Raw genomic sequence first — 15,920 nt, forward strand, 5'->3', positions numbered from 1 at the left:
AATTTCAAGAAATCCAATATAAGATTGTTCTCAATTTGTGTTGGTTGTAATGGCTCTTATAACATAACAATGGCTGTATCATGCTAAGAAAATGGAAGTTAAGTGCCTTTCATCAAGGAAAATAAAAAAACAAAACATATGACCTGGGCCAGGTATCAAACTTGCTACCCTTGGGTTATGAGTCAGATGCTCTACTAACTGAGTTACCATGGTTCCATCCAATAAATAAGACGACTCTTCCTACAGTTTCCTCATTTTCAATGCTGACTGTTGAAACAACAGATGATATATTTGGATGACAACACGATTTTCAATAAGGCCAATCCTGGTAGTCATAATGGAAGCATGGTTGGCACCATTTTTATTTTGGACCAACTAGATATGATAAAAATTCTTTTGCTGACATCATTACAATATGACCATCCATCAGAAGCAGTAGCAATAACGATGGCCATATTGGTTGCAAGTTCAGCACCATTCTTTCTTAGGACCAGCCAGATATTATAAAAAGTCTTTTGTTGAAAACCTTATATTGACCATGGCTGCATTAAGGAAGAGTAATGATAACAAGATTTTCAAGATGACAACCATTATAGCTATATTGTATGTCACTGTTGTTCACTATGGAATAAATACTATGAAAATTAAAACAGTTAATGAAAGAATCTTCCTGCTAAAAGCTAAATGTGTGAAAGAAACTTCCAATGTGTCCACATAAGTTATTTCATGCAAAAGAACAAGGCACACAGCTAAGTTAAGGTCTTTTTCTGCCACCATTTTCTTGCAATAAAAACCCCAGACAAAGTGCCATTAAAAAACAATGTTCCAACTACTCAGGTTCACTCATTTGGAAAAGCATTCCAAAAGAAATAAGGTAAAGTTAGACAATACATTAATTTCCCTATTATCTGATCAATTGAATTTTATGTTGAACTTCCTGTATTATTAGTGACTTGTTCACCTATTACACATGAACACCTCCACCTCCATTGATGTTGCCTAACTATATTGCATAAATAATGTTGTAAATTACCTATGGCCTAAACAGCAGTCAATAATTTCAAGAACCAACTTAATTAACTAGATCCATGGAGAACAGTCAATCCAAGTAGTAGATTATTTATTTAGTGACTAGCAAAATTTGTGAAAGAGAGTAGATAAGACTTTTTTAATATATGAAGACATGTTTTTAAATGTCATAGAATCCTGGATATAAAAAAGATCATTCAGCAATAACATTAAAATTGTCTATATCTGCATTACCTAGACCTGGCCCTGGGTACTGGAAATTTAATTTAATTGTAATAAAACAGACCAAAGGTATCAATTTGGTCCAAAAAGTATTTAGCCAAAACAGTGGAAGATTACCATGATTATCTGATTAGAATCAATTGGGTGATCACATGTCTGGGAAAAAAGGAAACAACATTTCAGAAACTTGAAGCTGAAATACAAAACTCTGAGTAATTTAGTGAAACTATCATGAAACAACTGAGCATACAAAGGGGTCCCAAGTGAGCATGACATTTTTCAGCTGGTGACACAGGTGGTAAATGCAAAATCACACTTGTATTGAAATAGTAAAAGAAATGTTTGAGCATATTGTTGCTAAATTGTCTATTAACAAAGGTGTGATTTATCTTCTTTGTTAGACTAGATAGCTATACTTCTAAAAATAAATGTCCTTGAAATCCTGGAATTTGCAAGATGTGTCCAGTAGAAAAAGATTTTGACCAGCAAAGTCTGAACTACCAGACATCAGTCAAAGGAAGTCTAGATACCATTTTAACAGCATGTCTTTCGAAATGTTTATTCAATAAACTGCCAAATAAACATCATAACAAGGTAAAATTCTATGGTGACTAGTTTGTAGAATGATTGTTTCTTTGCAGACAATTAATACATACGATGCTGACAAAGATTGTTTGGTCATTATGTCTTCTCAGTTGTTTCAACTCACTTTGAATGTTTATGTATTTGATTTCATAATATATGTCTGCCATGTTATTGTTGGGAGGAAAAAAATGTCAAGTATGAGCAATTAGAATATAGGATCACTCTTAATGCATGCATACATACAAGAAGTCATTCCTGATACCAGCATTTTCTCTTGGCTCCCTCCCTTCCCTGGGGACTTGACTAATTTATAATATGTATTACTCCACTATCAAAGTACACTTACTGTCATGGAATTGTATAAATCCTTTTATTTATTAAATACCTGTACTCAGGTTTCATTTTTTGTGTATAACGATACCCAAGGGTGATTTATGTATATTGTACAATATTTTGAAATACTGAGTTTGCTTCATCCTATGCTACACATGTGAAGTGCTTTTAATGGGAAAAACCAAATGTTTCCAGTGCACAGACAATGTATGATGACTTCATCTGTGTATAAATGCCTCACAGTAAGATTAAATCTTCACATTACAGAAGTCTTGTCAGTGAGCGGTCTACTTTAAAGAATTGCACATCTTCAGCTGTAGAGCTGACCCGAGTGATCAGCTGTAGAGCTGACCTGAGCGAACAGTTATTGGAGTGATTGGAGTTGACCCTAGAAGTTAACCACAGCAGCTGTGAAGCTGAAACATTGCAGCCATAGAGCTGAATAAACAGTGTTGCTGGTCAAGTAGCAGGTGATCAGGCATCGCTGACCGAGAATGGTGGGTGCTGACTGCTTGATTGACCAACCTGGAATACTGATGGCTTGATTGGCCAGCGTGACTGGTAGCCAAATGTGCTGGTGGCGGAGTGTAACTCCATACCTGTAATCTTTTAGCTGTGGGCTATTTTTGGGGTTTGTAAAACCCAGTGTGTTTTGGGGACTGTAAAGATAATTTGTATATCTGTCCCTTTTTGTTTACATAATTTCACTATTTGAGTAAAATGCATCATTCATTCATTCATTCATTATGAAATCATTGTGAATTATTCAACTGTTGTGCTTGTAATGTGTTGAGCCAATTATTTGTATTTTCATTATTAAGTTGGATCATATACACACACATACATGCACATATTAATCATAATTAATTGCTCATTCAAGCTGTTCGTTATTAAACATTGTATTTGTATCACCATCAAAAGTATTCTGTTGTAAATCTGAAATCTCACCCAGTTATCTTGTTACACTTACATTGCATTACAAGGAAAGTTATTTTAATCTTTGCAGTCAGTGTACATTTCCAACTATCAGTACTCTCCTGAGGCCCTACTGCATGAGTCTTTACTTGAAAAAGATGATCCACACCCAAGAGCACTTAGTGGCTATGGTGTTGGACACCTGACCAGAAGGTTGCAGGTTCAAGACCAACTGTTTGATTAGCCTGGATTAATTACCAAATTTCTCTGGATTTTGTTTTAAAGATCCTTACTTTCTTTGTTCTTAGCAATAAAGTCTGCAAGTACTTCAAGAGAAAATCATATTTGTTTATTATATATTATTTAAATTACTTGCGAGCAATGACAATAAAAATATATGACATAATGTAATGCACAATACATGTGATAAGTATTTCAGGCATTTTAATAAGGCAATACTTGAAACTGTTAAACTTTATTTAACCAAACATATCAAACTTGCTCCAAAACATTTTCGTAAATTCTTTACAAGAATTATTTGATTGCAGTTTGACATTATTTGTACAAGTTTAAAAATGCTTAATATCTGAATGCAAAATTTGGTAAAATTTTTGTTTGAGTAGTTTTTTTTAAAAGAAATTGTTTACAAGAGGTTTTCCACTTTTAGTCAAGAAAACAATATTTGCCAGAAAACTGACATAATTTGCATAAATATTGAAAAAAACTACACAACGCATTTTGCCACTTATGGCAAAATTATGTTAAGAAGTTATTTAAAGTTTGTCTATATTTAGTAATGGCAGCCATATTAGATGGTGGCCAGGCATCAGTTGTACAAATTTGAAATCCCATTTTGCCAGCATGCTTTCTCTAAAATGTAAAATATTGTTAGCAGAATTTGAGAAAGTCATTTTAGGTTTATTAACTTATAGTATTGATGGCCATATTTGTTGCTGGATCAGAATTATTTGAACAGTCTGAAAAATTCTCATGCCAAAATGCTTTCTGGCAAGTTTACCCAAATTCAGCTCTGAGCATTTTGAGAAGTAATGGTCATGATAATTTATGGCAGATAATTACAGTCTTTAATTTTTTTTGTTGTAACACTGCCATATCTGATATCTTATCAGAATCATATGAATTTGAACAGTGAAGGAACTTCATGACCACAGGATCTTTTTGGGCAAATACTTTTGACCGCTTTCTTGGAGACATTTTTAAAGCAGGGATATCCAACCCATGGCCCAATCCTTCACATTATGCACCTAGCAGCCATGTAGGCAGTCCTTTGGAAAATGTGCATTTGAACTAATTTGTATAATTGGTGATAAGGAACTGCTCTTGCTTTATGCAACCGGCATGACCTTAAGCATTTTATGTTTTGGCCCCCAGCCAAAAAAGGATGATACCACTGTTTTAAAGGTTTCTCTTGTATTTTTTTTTATAATGATAGCCATGTTCAAATTTCGTTTAATGGGTTTTTTTGTGCAAAAGCATTTAATTTTTAGTAATGGTGGCATATTTAATGGTGGATCAGCATCATGGGAACAAACTTGTCGGTGCTTCATCCCAGTATATTTTCTATCATATTTGGTAAAATCTGCTAAGTGGTTCTTCAGAAAAGTTGTTTAAATGCTTTTATTTTCTGCAGTGGTGGCTACTTCACAGCATTTGAAAAAATGAGAATCACCTTTATGCAAGGATGCTTTCACCATGAGCAGTTTTTGAGAAGTCAATGAAAAGGTATTTCTTTTTCAAAATGTCATGCATATTTGATGGTGCAACAATCTGTTTTAGATTTTCCTATTTTTTGTAGAGGTGATCACGTCTGAATGTGAATCACCATCTTTTGTATAAAACAGTAAAATCTAAGGTAGGATGCATTTTTTCAAATTTGGTCAAATTCATCTTTGCTAGTCAAGATTCTGATAACCCTATCTACACCTTGGTGGATTGAACAGCTATATCGGTGCTTTGTGCCAGCGACATTTATTTGATTTAATGGATTGCCTACCTTAGTATGTAATGCCAACTAACCAACAGCATAATGCACTGTACATCGGCCGAAAATGGTGGAGGCAACTGACCTAAAAAGGATACTTTTTAAGTTTAACATCCAAAGTATGACTTTGTACAAGAGGGAAGCCATTACAGGTGTATTTGACTTAAAGGTATTTGTGCAAACACAGACCAATACAGGAAAATGGCTTATTTATCAGTCCATTCAAGTCATGTGCTCCCCTTGTCTCAATGACGTAGGAACAGTGTTAAAATCTGAACAATTTTGATTTGATGTGGACCACTGGCTTGCCGCAGCATCCAATGAAATTCACAGACCAGAAGCTCAGAAATATCTGCTTGATATGCCAAGGTGTAGATAGGGTTATTGGAGCCTTGGCTAGTGAAGATGGGTGAAATTTTGTTCAAAGGTTTATCAAAATATGTTCTATTAGAGCCATAGTCCTTTTTTTTTAGTAATGGAAGCCATTTTTTATCGTGGATTGACATAATTTGAATACATCTGACCGGGATACATTGCATTAAATTTGGTCATGTCCTGTTGAGTAGACTTTGAGAAAAAGTTGTTTACATGTTTTTCTATTTTAAATAACAATAGATACATATTATGGTGGATCATAGCTTTTGCATAAATGTGAAATGTCTCTATCACAGGATGCTCTGTATAAAGTTTCATGAAAATCAATTCAGTGAATAGAGATCTCCATTCGAGACAGCATTTAAAGAATTTGTTTTTAGTAATGGTGGCCATATTTGATGGCAATCAGTTGTGTATTTATATTAATAATACCAGCAACCATATTTACTGGTGGATCAGCAAAATTGGTATAAGCTTGAAAGGTTTCAATTCAAGGATACTTTCTATCAAGATTCAGCATCAACCTTTGCAAAGAAGAGGCCCGATTTGGATCATTTTGGCATGGACCCCATGATTTGAGCAGGGCATTTGGAAATAAACTTTGAAACAAGTTTTATATTATACTGAACTTAAAATTTTCTCCCATTTCTTTAAAATTACTTTCTTTCTATAGATATATATTTTTTTAAAATTACTAATGTGGGAGGCCAATGTGAGTGCAGGGCTGAACTGGGCTGAATCTGTCCAATTGGCCTAAGGCTGCCCTTGTTAGGATTGGTTGAATTCTATTCAGAAGTTTTGGAGCAGATGCTTCATGTTTTTCTATTCTATGTAATGACAACCACATCTGATTGCAGATTGGCATCATGTGTAGAAATTTGTGAGGCTTTCATTCCAGGATAATTTCTGGCAAATTCTGTTCTGCAATTTTGTAGCTGTTTAATTTCTTCATCTTTTTCTTTAGCAATGGTGGTAATATATCATGGCATATTAGCATCAATGGTATAAATTTTAAAGCCTTTTATGACATGATACTTTCTTTTACATTTGGTTAAATTATGCTACGTTGATTTCATGGTGTGGTTTCAAAGTTTTAGTAACAAAGTCCATATTTGATGACATATTGGTATTGTTTGCAGAAACTTTAGAGGTCTTCATGCCAAGATTCATTTTGTCAAGTTTGTTCAAAATTCTACTCATTGGTTTGGAAGAAGTTTGTAGTGTTTTCCATCTTTAATAACAGTAGCCATATCTGAAGGCAGATGTACCAACATTGATCAAATTTCATTTATACATTTCTGAGAAGAAATTTAATTTGATTTTACTATTTTTTTAATTATTTGACGGCAGATTAACATCATTGCAGATCTGAAAGACTTTTTTGTCAGATGCAAAATCTGAGTTTTTGAGAACAAGATTAAAACAGAAACTTCTGACAAACACAATGCATGAAGAATGATGAAATCTGTGCTGTACTTTAAGATCACTTGGTCTTATGACCAGGTGACTACAAATGAAACTAATCCCAGTCCAAACAGATTTAAAAATGAATTCTACAAATTGTTTTGGAAACATTTCCAACATACAGTCTACAGAGACTCATTACATGCATTCCAGATGAAGATAACGATAGATCTACAACAACTTGGAGACCAGACTCACTGCTTAATGCAGACTACAAGATTCTTCCTTCTATTTTAGAGCCTTACAGGTTTTATGAAAGGGAGATTTATTGGTGAAACCATGAATACAAGAATGTTTACTTTCTAGTCTTCACTAGGATCCCATGGGCTTGGGACTTCCTGTCCAGGGGGTGGTGCACACATGATTTCAAAATGACAACTGCAAGACAGTACTTTCTCACCCATGCCAAAGAGAAATCTACATGATCTGCTAACCTAACTTATCTATGTCTGGTTGTCTAAGCCTGGTTTTCTCAGTTATGGTGTCCATGCACCAGAAAATATTTTTCAAGGGAAGAAACCCTTGTTGTCTTCTTCTTTGCCTGATGGAGTTGTTATAAAATCAAACAACAGGAGCTATATAACAAAAAGACATTCACTCATAAATCAAGTTAAGGTCACTCCAACTTTGATAACACACCATACAAAACATCCTGAGACACACACACACACACACACACACACAGAGTCAAGCTATTTGGTAGAGCTCACAAATGAAAGCACATCATCTAACCAAAAACTGCTAAGGCCACCAGAGCTGATCACATGAATAAGCTGTTTCAATACTTGCAAACAACTTTATTAAACATTTACGGTTATGAAATGTACAATAACCCCACAATTCCCAGTACTCTGTATCTACAAATGTTATAAGAACAAGCGTCTCAATGATGCATGTAACCCATATGTATGAAACTGGGTCAAGACAGCAATGGATTTTTACAGGTACCAGCTGGGGCAAGAAAGATCGTTTGTGAGGAAGTTTACTGCCACATAAACAATGTCCTGAGAAGGAATGAGCTCTAACTTATTGAGGCTGGGTAAGATGCCCAACAGAATTACTATCAGTGTCTACTGTTACCTTCATTTGTGCTTCGGGGACCCCAAAATTTTTATTTGACCCCCAGTTTTGATGCCAAAGTTTCTTTTTTATTCAGTTTAGTCCCTAACTCTAACACGGATTTTTGACTCTCAGTCTTTCACCATCAGGGGATACACTGTACTATGGACCAACAATGAAGGGACAAAACCTGAACACCGTCGATCAGCCAGTCATGCTGGAGCGATTCCGAATGGATGAACCTGGGACAGAAAAACTCCCTAGTAATAACAAATAGGAGGAAATATCAGGACGAGTGAATAGGTATCCAGAAGGTAGATCAAGACTGTCCAATCTGACAGATGCATCATGTTCTGAATTGAGGAAATGATCTCCATCTTGAAAAGCCACTGCAGAAAAAACAGGTTAAACTGGTCTCCATTTTGAAAAGCTACACCAGAATTAATGATACAAAATTTCCAGCTTTTCTTGCTGACCTGGAAGTTTCAAGAGTTGATTGCGGGAGATTGATCATTCAGGACCCTCTCGACAGCCCCTTTGTGTAAAAGGGCATGTAGCTCTTTCCTTAGTTTCACCAGATTGGACTGGTGAAAGAACATGGGAGTCTATGATAGAGAGGGTTGTTTCAGAAAACTGAAGTCAGTAACCATTACAAGAGAAAGGATTCACCCATCCTCCATGATGCTTGACCTTCAAAAAGAGACATAGATGAGCACCTGCAGGGATGGCTGGGAGATAAATGCTTTGTAGGATACAGTGTAGGGCTGTCTCCCCCACCCCCACCGAAAGGTGGGTTACAGAACCTCCTCCTAGAGACTATTCTTATGCGATTTCCATTCTGTGAACCCAGCTGATGAGGTCTCATTAGAAATTGCACATTGGACTGTGGCTGCCTCTGTTCGAACAAGGGGTGATTCACATTACTTGCTTCCTGGCCAATTGCAATGGGTCAGGATCAGGTGTGAAGGATATATGTTGATAATCCATCAAATCTTGTGAAGCCATAGTAGACATGAGTCCTCCAAAGAGGGTCTCACCTTCCATTGAAGCAGCTGTTAGCAGGTCTTTACTGTGGTTAATTAAGACTTTCAAGGAGCCCAGTACAACGTTGCAGTGGATGTGCAGAAGTTTGCAGAATACAGCCGTTGTGATGGAAAGTGAATGTTGGGAGTCTTGGCCACAGCTTCCAGCATTGTAATGCATCTCAGTTCAGAGAGGCCTCTTTCAGCATAGTATAATGAAGTAGCTGAGATAAGGTCAGCATTTGAAGCCATAGTGACCAACATTGGACTTTCTGCTCAACATCTTCAAATGCTTTAATGGGAAGGTGCATCCAGGCTCCAGCTGAATACCCACTTTGGGGAATTAACCCGATAACTCAAAGCAGAAACCATAGCTCTCAAGGTAGAGGGAAGAACAGACCATCCCCTACAACAGGGAAGGCGAGGTGAATATTGGTCTAATCTCCCACCATCCCTAGTCTGGATCTGCTGTATTGGTAGAGTGGGGGAGAGGGGGAAACTTGGTATGATCCCTATCCCTGTACCATGTTGAATGACTGGTGTGAAGCTGGTGATCAGTACAAGACGACTTGACCAACACAACCTCAACGGTCATAGGGATCAAGTCTTTGGTAATCCCGTACTCTAAACGTAAGGAACTGGATATTTTCCATATCTGATTAGTCCATGTTGTGCATAAAGACTGATTCTTATGTGTACACTTTGAACATGTAAGGCAGTCTGGTAAGTGTCCCAAGGGCCCCTTCCGTGTGGCCACATCTTCCCAGACTGTCTTAACATTGTTCTCTGAAATAAAATGCACAAGATGAACAGTAATGAAGACAGTGTGTATCTTATCATTTGAAACTCACTTGCTTTGTATGAAGTGCATGCTATATACAACCCAGTGGATTTGCTAAAGGTAAAATAAAATGCAAAAGAGGAACAGTAATGAAGACAGTGTGTATCTTGTCATTTGAAACTCACTTGCTTTGTATGAAGTGCATGCTATATACAATCCAGTGGATTTGCTAAAGGTAAAATAAAATGCAAAAGAGGAACAGTAATGAAGAGTGTGTATCTTATCATTTGAAACTCACTTGCTTTGTATGAAGTGCATGCTATATACAACCCAGTGTATTTGCTAAAGGTAAATCATGAAATACTTGTGAGGAATTTGTGTCAGTTCTTAAAATGGAAGACATTTAATTATCATAGCTTTTTATGTTGTCTAGTAGCAATACTGAAATACACAATAACAAAGCATCATGAGTCGTGTGAACCATATTTACTGTACAATGATGAATTTGAAAAAACACACCAAATGGATATTTTTAATTAATATTCAAAATAATGGAATAAGAATTCCTATTAAGTTGAGGTAGGACAATGTTGTATTATTATGTATTACACAAGACTTATCAAGAATTAATTGTATATTAAAAATGTGAGAGGTGTACCCTAACCCCTAAAGGTTGGGACACAATGTGGTAACATAACAGGCCCTTATCAGAACTAGTTACTAAAAAGGGGCAGGAGTCAGTGACATCTAAACTGAGGATGAGACATGTAATGTATAAATTATTGAAGGGAAAGCAGGAAAGAAGTTTCAAACTTGAAAAGCAAATTTTTCCCCGATCCATCATAAACAACACAACCATTAAAATGGTGTTCTTGAAAAAGGTGACTGTTCTAAATATCAGTGCTTGAGTGGATAATGTTTTATGACAGTTCTCCATTCTGTGTGAGTATGTGTTCACATCAAACAGATGAGCTTTTCAACATGGAAAAGTAAAAGCTACACAATAGCAATGGGTAAGTTATTGCCGCTATTAAAGATGAAGATTAACTGATTATATTCAATGAAGTTAAGCATAATAAATAGTGAAAGTAAGATGATCAAACATTACAGTATGTTGAAAATGTCAAAGACAATTTTTCAAGCACAAGGTTTGCCTTGAAGATTTGTATACCATTTTAAATGACTGAAATAGAAATGTAAGACATCTTCACCATGATCCTGAAAGTCCAGTTGCATATACTACCATTAATCGTGGAAACACATAAAATAAAAAATGATGAAAGAATGGTTAACTGAAAATTCCAACTATGCATTACATAAATATATAAGAAAAAGATTTCCATACAAAAAGAGAAATGTTACTCACGTGGATGACCAGCAGCAGGAAGACACTGTTGACATGCAAGCATATGAAAAAAACAAAGATGGAAACAAAAACATCTGGACAGTGGTTATTGTTTTCTCAAAATACTCCTGGCCTGAGAAAACCAAATACAAAACAGGGAGCTGACACACTTGATGCCTTCAGAGATCTTCAAGGAGTAAGAGCCTGAAATGATGATTTAATGAAGGAAATCAGTTTTACAACATATATGTATCAAACTATTGGAATAGGAAAACACTTTTTAGCTTACTCAGACACCCCCCCATCTACATCAGAAAGGTTTAACAAATTCTGAATGCAAGAAATTTTATTCAAAATAAAACCAGACAATAGTTAACAACTTAGTTAACCTTTCTGATAGGCCAATAGCTCTGACCCCACACCCCAACATTGGTAAATGTCAGAACATCAAAAAAAAGGGAAAGGTCAAAGGAAACTAAAAGCCTAAAAGACAATAAACCAGGCTTATGCAGGTGTCAAACTGTGGTACTGTAATCATCAAAATCCCCCATTATGATTAAACATTCCTTCTTTAAAGAATTATAATCATGAAGTTACATATTGTTCAAAGCTTTGCATCTGTTGTAAAAATCCAAAAATATCTATACTGCTATAATAATAGGTTTTTTCACCTTGCTTTCACTTAAAGCATAACTTAAATTTTTCAAAATGATGTTGAGGGTGGGTGGATATAAACAAGCTTCAATAATGTAATACCTCCTGGTTGCAACTGCATAGCTTACCTTTTCCAGGACAGACACTCCACAGCCATATAATGAAATTTCATTCTCCTGTTGATGAACTCTTCCAGATAGTTCTAGAAAGTTTTTGACATAGACCCAGTATGTTCCTCTATGCCTTTGGCCATGTGCAGTAGATACTTTTTTTTAAAGAGAAGACTACTCATACATAACACATACTTTTTACATCTAATTTTCTTATTTTGCAGTCAAGATGCCATTTTATATAAAAACTAAAATTTTAACAAAAAACTCACCCAGGTCAATCTGTCACAATTTTATTGTCTTAACTAATGAACAGAAAAGAGCAAAAACCAACAAGTTTTGTAAAATTTGACAAATAATTTATTTCCCAAGAATATCAAGTGGAAATTTAAAAAGAACTTACAGTATTGTGGATCAAATCTCAAATAGTCCTACAACTTTTATCATAAGTCCAAATGTATGAAGTTCCAACTCAATTCTTGTGGTACATGTATTCCAAATAAGCTCCAATATTGAGTGTGTTGATCTGCCTGCAGTCTTGAATGTGGTAATGTGCCAATGGCCTAAATTGTAATAATGTGCTAAGAGTCTTTTGATGTATCAAGGAAATATAAGCCAAAATGTTCTTATCTGAATTCACTATAATTCCAAATTAATGTTCCAGTTCAAGGATATTACTGATGAGCACATTGTATTTCAAGTAAATATTTTGAGTAAATAATTCCACCTAAATGAAAATCTGAACAGAGCAATAAGACTAATTCTGCTTCAAGATGTTAAGACAAGTATAAATAATTTCTCAAGTAAACAACATTATATAAAAAGCAAAGATGCAAAAATAGAACCAGGATGAGGGTCAAAATTTAATTTCAAGAACATTCTAAGTTGTCAACAAAATAAGGTCTATTACTAAATTTATCATAAAGAACATGGCAAATATGAGATAGACCAGTTTATTCTATGGGGGAATTCCAATATCCTATATTCAGATTAAGATATACATGTTTACCTCTGTTGATAATGGTCCTAATATTTAATCTATACTCATAGAAATATTAGCTATGTATTATAGTTTTGCAAAATCAATGTCCTCAATCATCTAATAACAGAGTTCCTATTTATTTACAGTCACAATTCCAATGCAGGCAGCCTGTTAACACTCGCCACCAGAGACACGTGTCTAAGAAAAAGTATAAAAATTACCAAACCAAATAAGGAATTATTCATAGGAAGTTTCCAATACATGGCAATTTTGCTCTGGAATAGTATTCCAGATGAGATCTTAAATGTCCACTCTTTTTTTCTTCCATAATCAAATATATCCAGTGGCTTCAGAGACATAGTTAAAATAATTTTTTTTAAATGCTGCTGGGTAAACAAACTCTTTGTCAGGAGAATAAACAGCCTACATATACAAAATAAACAATTGTCAGGAGAATAGACAGCCTGCATATACAAAATAAACATTGTCAGGAGAATAGACAGCCTACATATACAAAATAAACATTGTCAGGAGAATAGACAGCCTACATATACAAAATAAACATTGTCAGGAGAATAGACAGCCTGCATATACAAAATAAACATTGTCAGGAGAATAAACAGCCTACATATACAAAATAAACATTGTCAGGAGAATAGACAGCCTGCATATACAAAATAAACATTGTCAGGAGAATAGACAGCCTGCATATACAAAATAAACATTGTCAGGAGAATAGACAGCCTACATATACAAAATAAACATTGTCAGGAGAATAAACAGCCTGCATATACAAAATAAACATTGTCAGGAGAATAGACAGCCTACATATACAAAATAAACATTATCAGGAGAATAGACAGCCTACATTTACAAAATAAACATTATCAGGAGAATAAACAGCCTACATATACAGAATAAACATTATCAGGAGAATAAACAGCCTACATATACAAAATAAACATTGTCAGGAGAATAGACAGCCTGCATATACAAAATAAACATTGTCAGGAGAATAGACAGCCTGCATATACAAAATAAACATTGTCAGGATAATAGACAGCCTACATATACAAAATAAACATTACCAGGAGAATAGACAGCCTACATTTACAAAATAAACATTATCAGGAGAATAAACAGCCTACATATAAAGAATAAACATTATCAGGAGAATAAACAGCCTACATATACAAAATAAACATTGTCAGGAGAATGGAGAGCCTACATATACAAAATAAACATTATAGACAAAATCTAAGAAAAAGTATGCACTCCTGCATATTAGAATCACTAGGGGGAATTATCAACAAGAGATATAAATACAAAGAGTTGTGTAACAATAATAATCAAGCAGGTTATAGTGACTACGGGTATCACACACTGAGAACCAACATGAACTGCTAACAGATATATGGCTCAAAATTACGATTTGTATTGCACTAACCTGCAGGATCACCATGTAAGTGCCTACATATCACTGATCCTGGTAAAATCAAAGAAAAGTAAGTTCAGATTCCAAACCTACATATACTATTCATACAGATAAACTCAAAACAATAAAAACTAATCACCAACAAGACTCACAAAAAGTTAAAGTTCATGTTCAAGTTTCTTCAAGGCAAGTTTTTGTTCAAAGATGCCACAATCTGCTGTTCTTCTGAGGAACAAACTTTCTGTCTTAATTTCATGTATCCCTGATCTTTCATAATTCTCATAGCACTTTGCAGATTGCACAACATCACAGCCTTTCCTGGATTATACTTAGGCCATTTGTATTAATTTGTCTAAAATTCTGGTGCTTTCATAGTACTGACCATTTATGTGATCACATTCTTGCCATTATCTAATTTCTGCCGTTTTGGTGACAGGTTGCACGCCTTGCTAATTCTTCCAAATGTTTACAAATGTCATGCAATGTAACAAATATTTATTAAAACCCACTGTTTGGTATAATTCTGGATTATTCGCTGAGTCAGCAAATGTGACCTTTTCTAATTGGTCAACACTAACCAGGGACCTTAAAAATTTTCTTATCATCAGTTGATTAGTGCTTATGGGCAGTACACCAGGCTTGTTCCATGTGCACAAAAACTTTTGCCAAAAATCATACTAATTTACTTAATTAGTGGTTTAAACTCTATCCATTTGTGCTTGTACAGTTTCCATTGCGGGGTGATGGAAGGTATTCACTTTACACAATAAAAAGATATAGTAATCACTAAAGCTAATATTCACTCATGAGCGGTTCTTAATTTTTAAAATTTTTATGATAAGTGACTTTTGGCAATTTTCACTGCCCCAATGGATTAGTGACTGCTGTGTTTTACTGATCTGCCAGAAAAATTATAAACAGCTGGATAGCAGACCAATAATTTCAAGCCACACACACACATATATATATATATATATATATATATATATATATATATGACAAAGAAAACAAAGTGAATATATTGAATATTTGGATATACTGCTGTATATGCATGCATGTGTGTGCAAATGCATGTCTGTTTGTATATAAATATGTCCCTTTGCACGAGGGCCTCAAAAAGATTAGCTTTTCAGCTATTTGTGTCGGTCTCTCTAAATAAAGTAGTTATAAATATGGTCACTGTGGATGTTGATGTGGAACCATATTCATTTAGGACCAACATCACTTCAAATGCACTTAAGTCCCACATTCTTGCCAATATTTGTCTCAATATGGCATAAGATAAAATGCAAGTTTTTGAAACATCAAATCTGATTCATATTCAACATTTTCTGTTTTATTATAATACAAAGAGAATCCACACATTATGTCAAAAAATGAAGTTATCTTGTTTGTAGTCACTTTAAAATGCATAAACATTGTAAATAAGAAATCCTAATGAGGTAGCCAATTTAGTTATCAAAATTTCAGTCCTGTGTATGCAGTTGTGTACAATGAAAAAAAATATGTTAGTATTAGCTCATCTTACATGTACTATATATAGTATATACCTAGTTAGCCTGAAGCAAGTTCACCCTTGTTGTGCCTTTGACCTTGGGGCTCAACTA

At 34.8% G+C, this 15,920-nt stretch overlaps 1 protein-coding gene across 1 annotated transcript in view; it reads right to left on the reverse strand.

Annotated features, from left to right (window-relative positions):
- The window catches only part of LOC149794870 (rho GTPase-activating protein 19-like), a 107,077-nt gene that overhangs the window by 90,489 nt on the left and 668 nt on the right, over positions 1–15,920 (reverse strand). The window contains exon 2 of the mRNA XM_089964514.1: positions 11,154–11,336. Coding sequence (XP_089820640.1) covers positions 11,154–11,196 — 43 coding nt within the window. The 5' untranslated portion in view covers positions 11,197–11,336. The remainder of the gene's footprint in view (positions 1–11,153; positions 11,337–15,920) is intronic.

This window comes from Sinohyriopsis cumingii, chromosome 7 (genome assembly GCF_028554795.1).
Source record: "Sinohyriopsis cumingii isolate HCF-2022 chromosome 7, ASM2855479v2, whole genome shotgun sequence".
NCBI lineage: Eukaryota > Metazoa > Mollusca > Bivalvia > Unionida > Unionidae > Sinohyriopsis > Sinohyriopsis cumingii.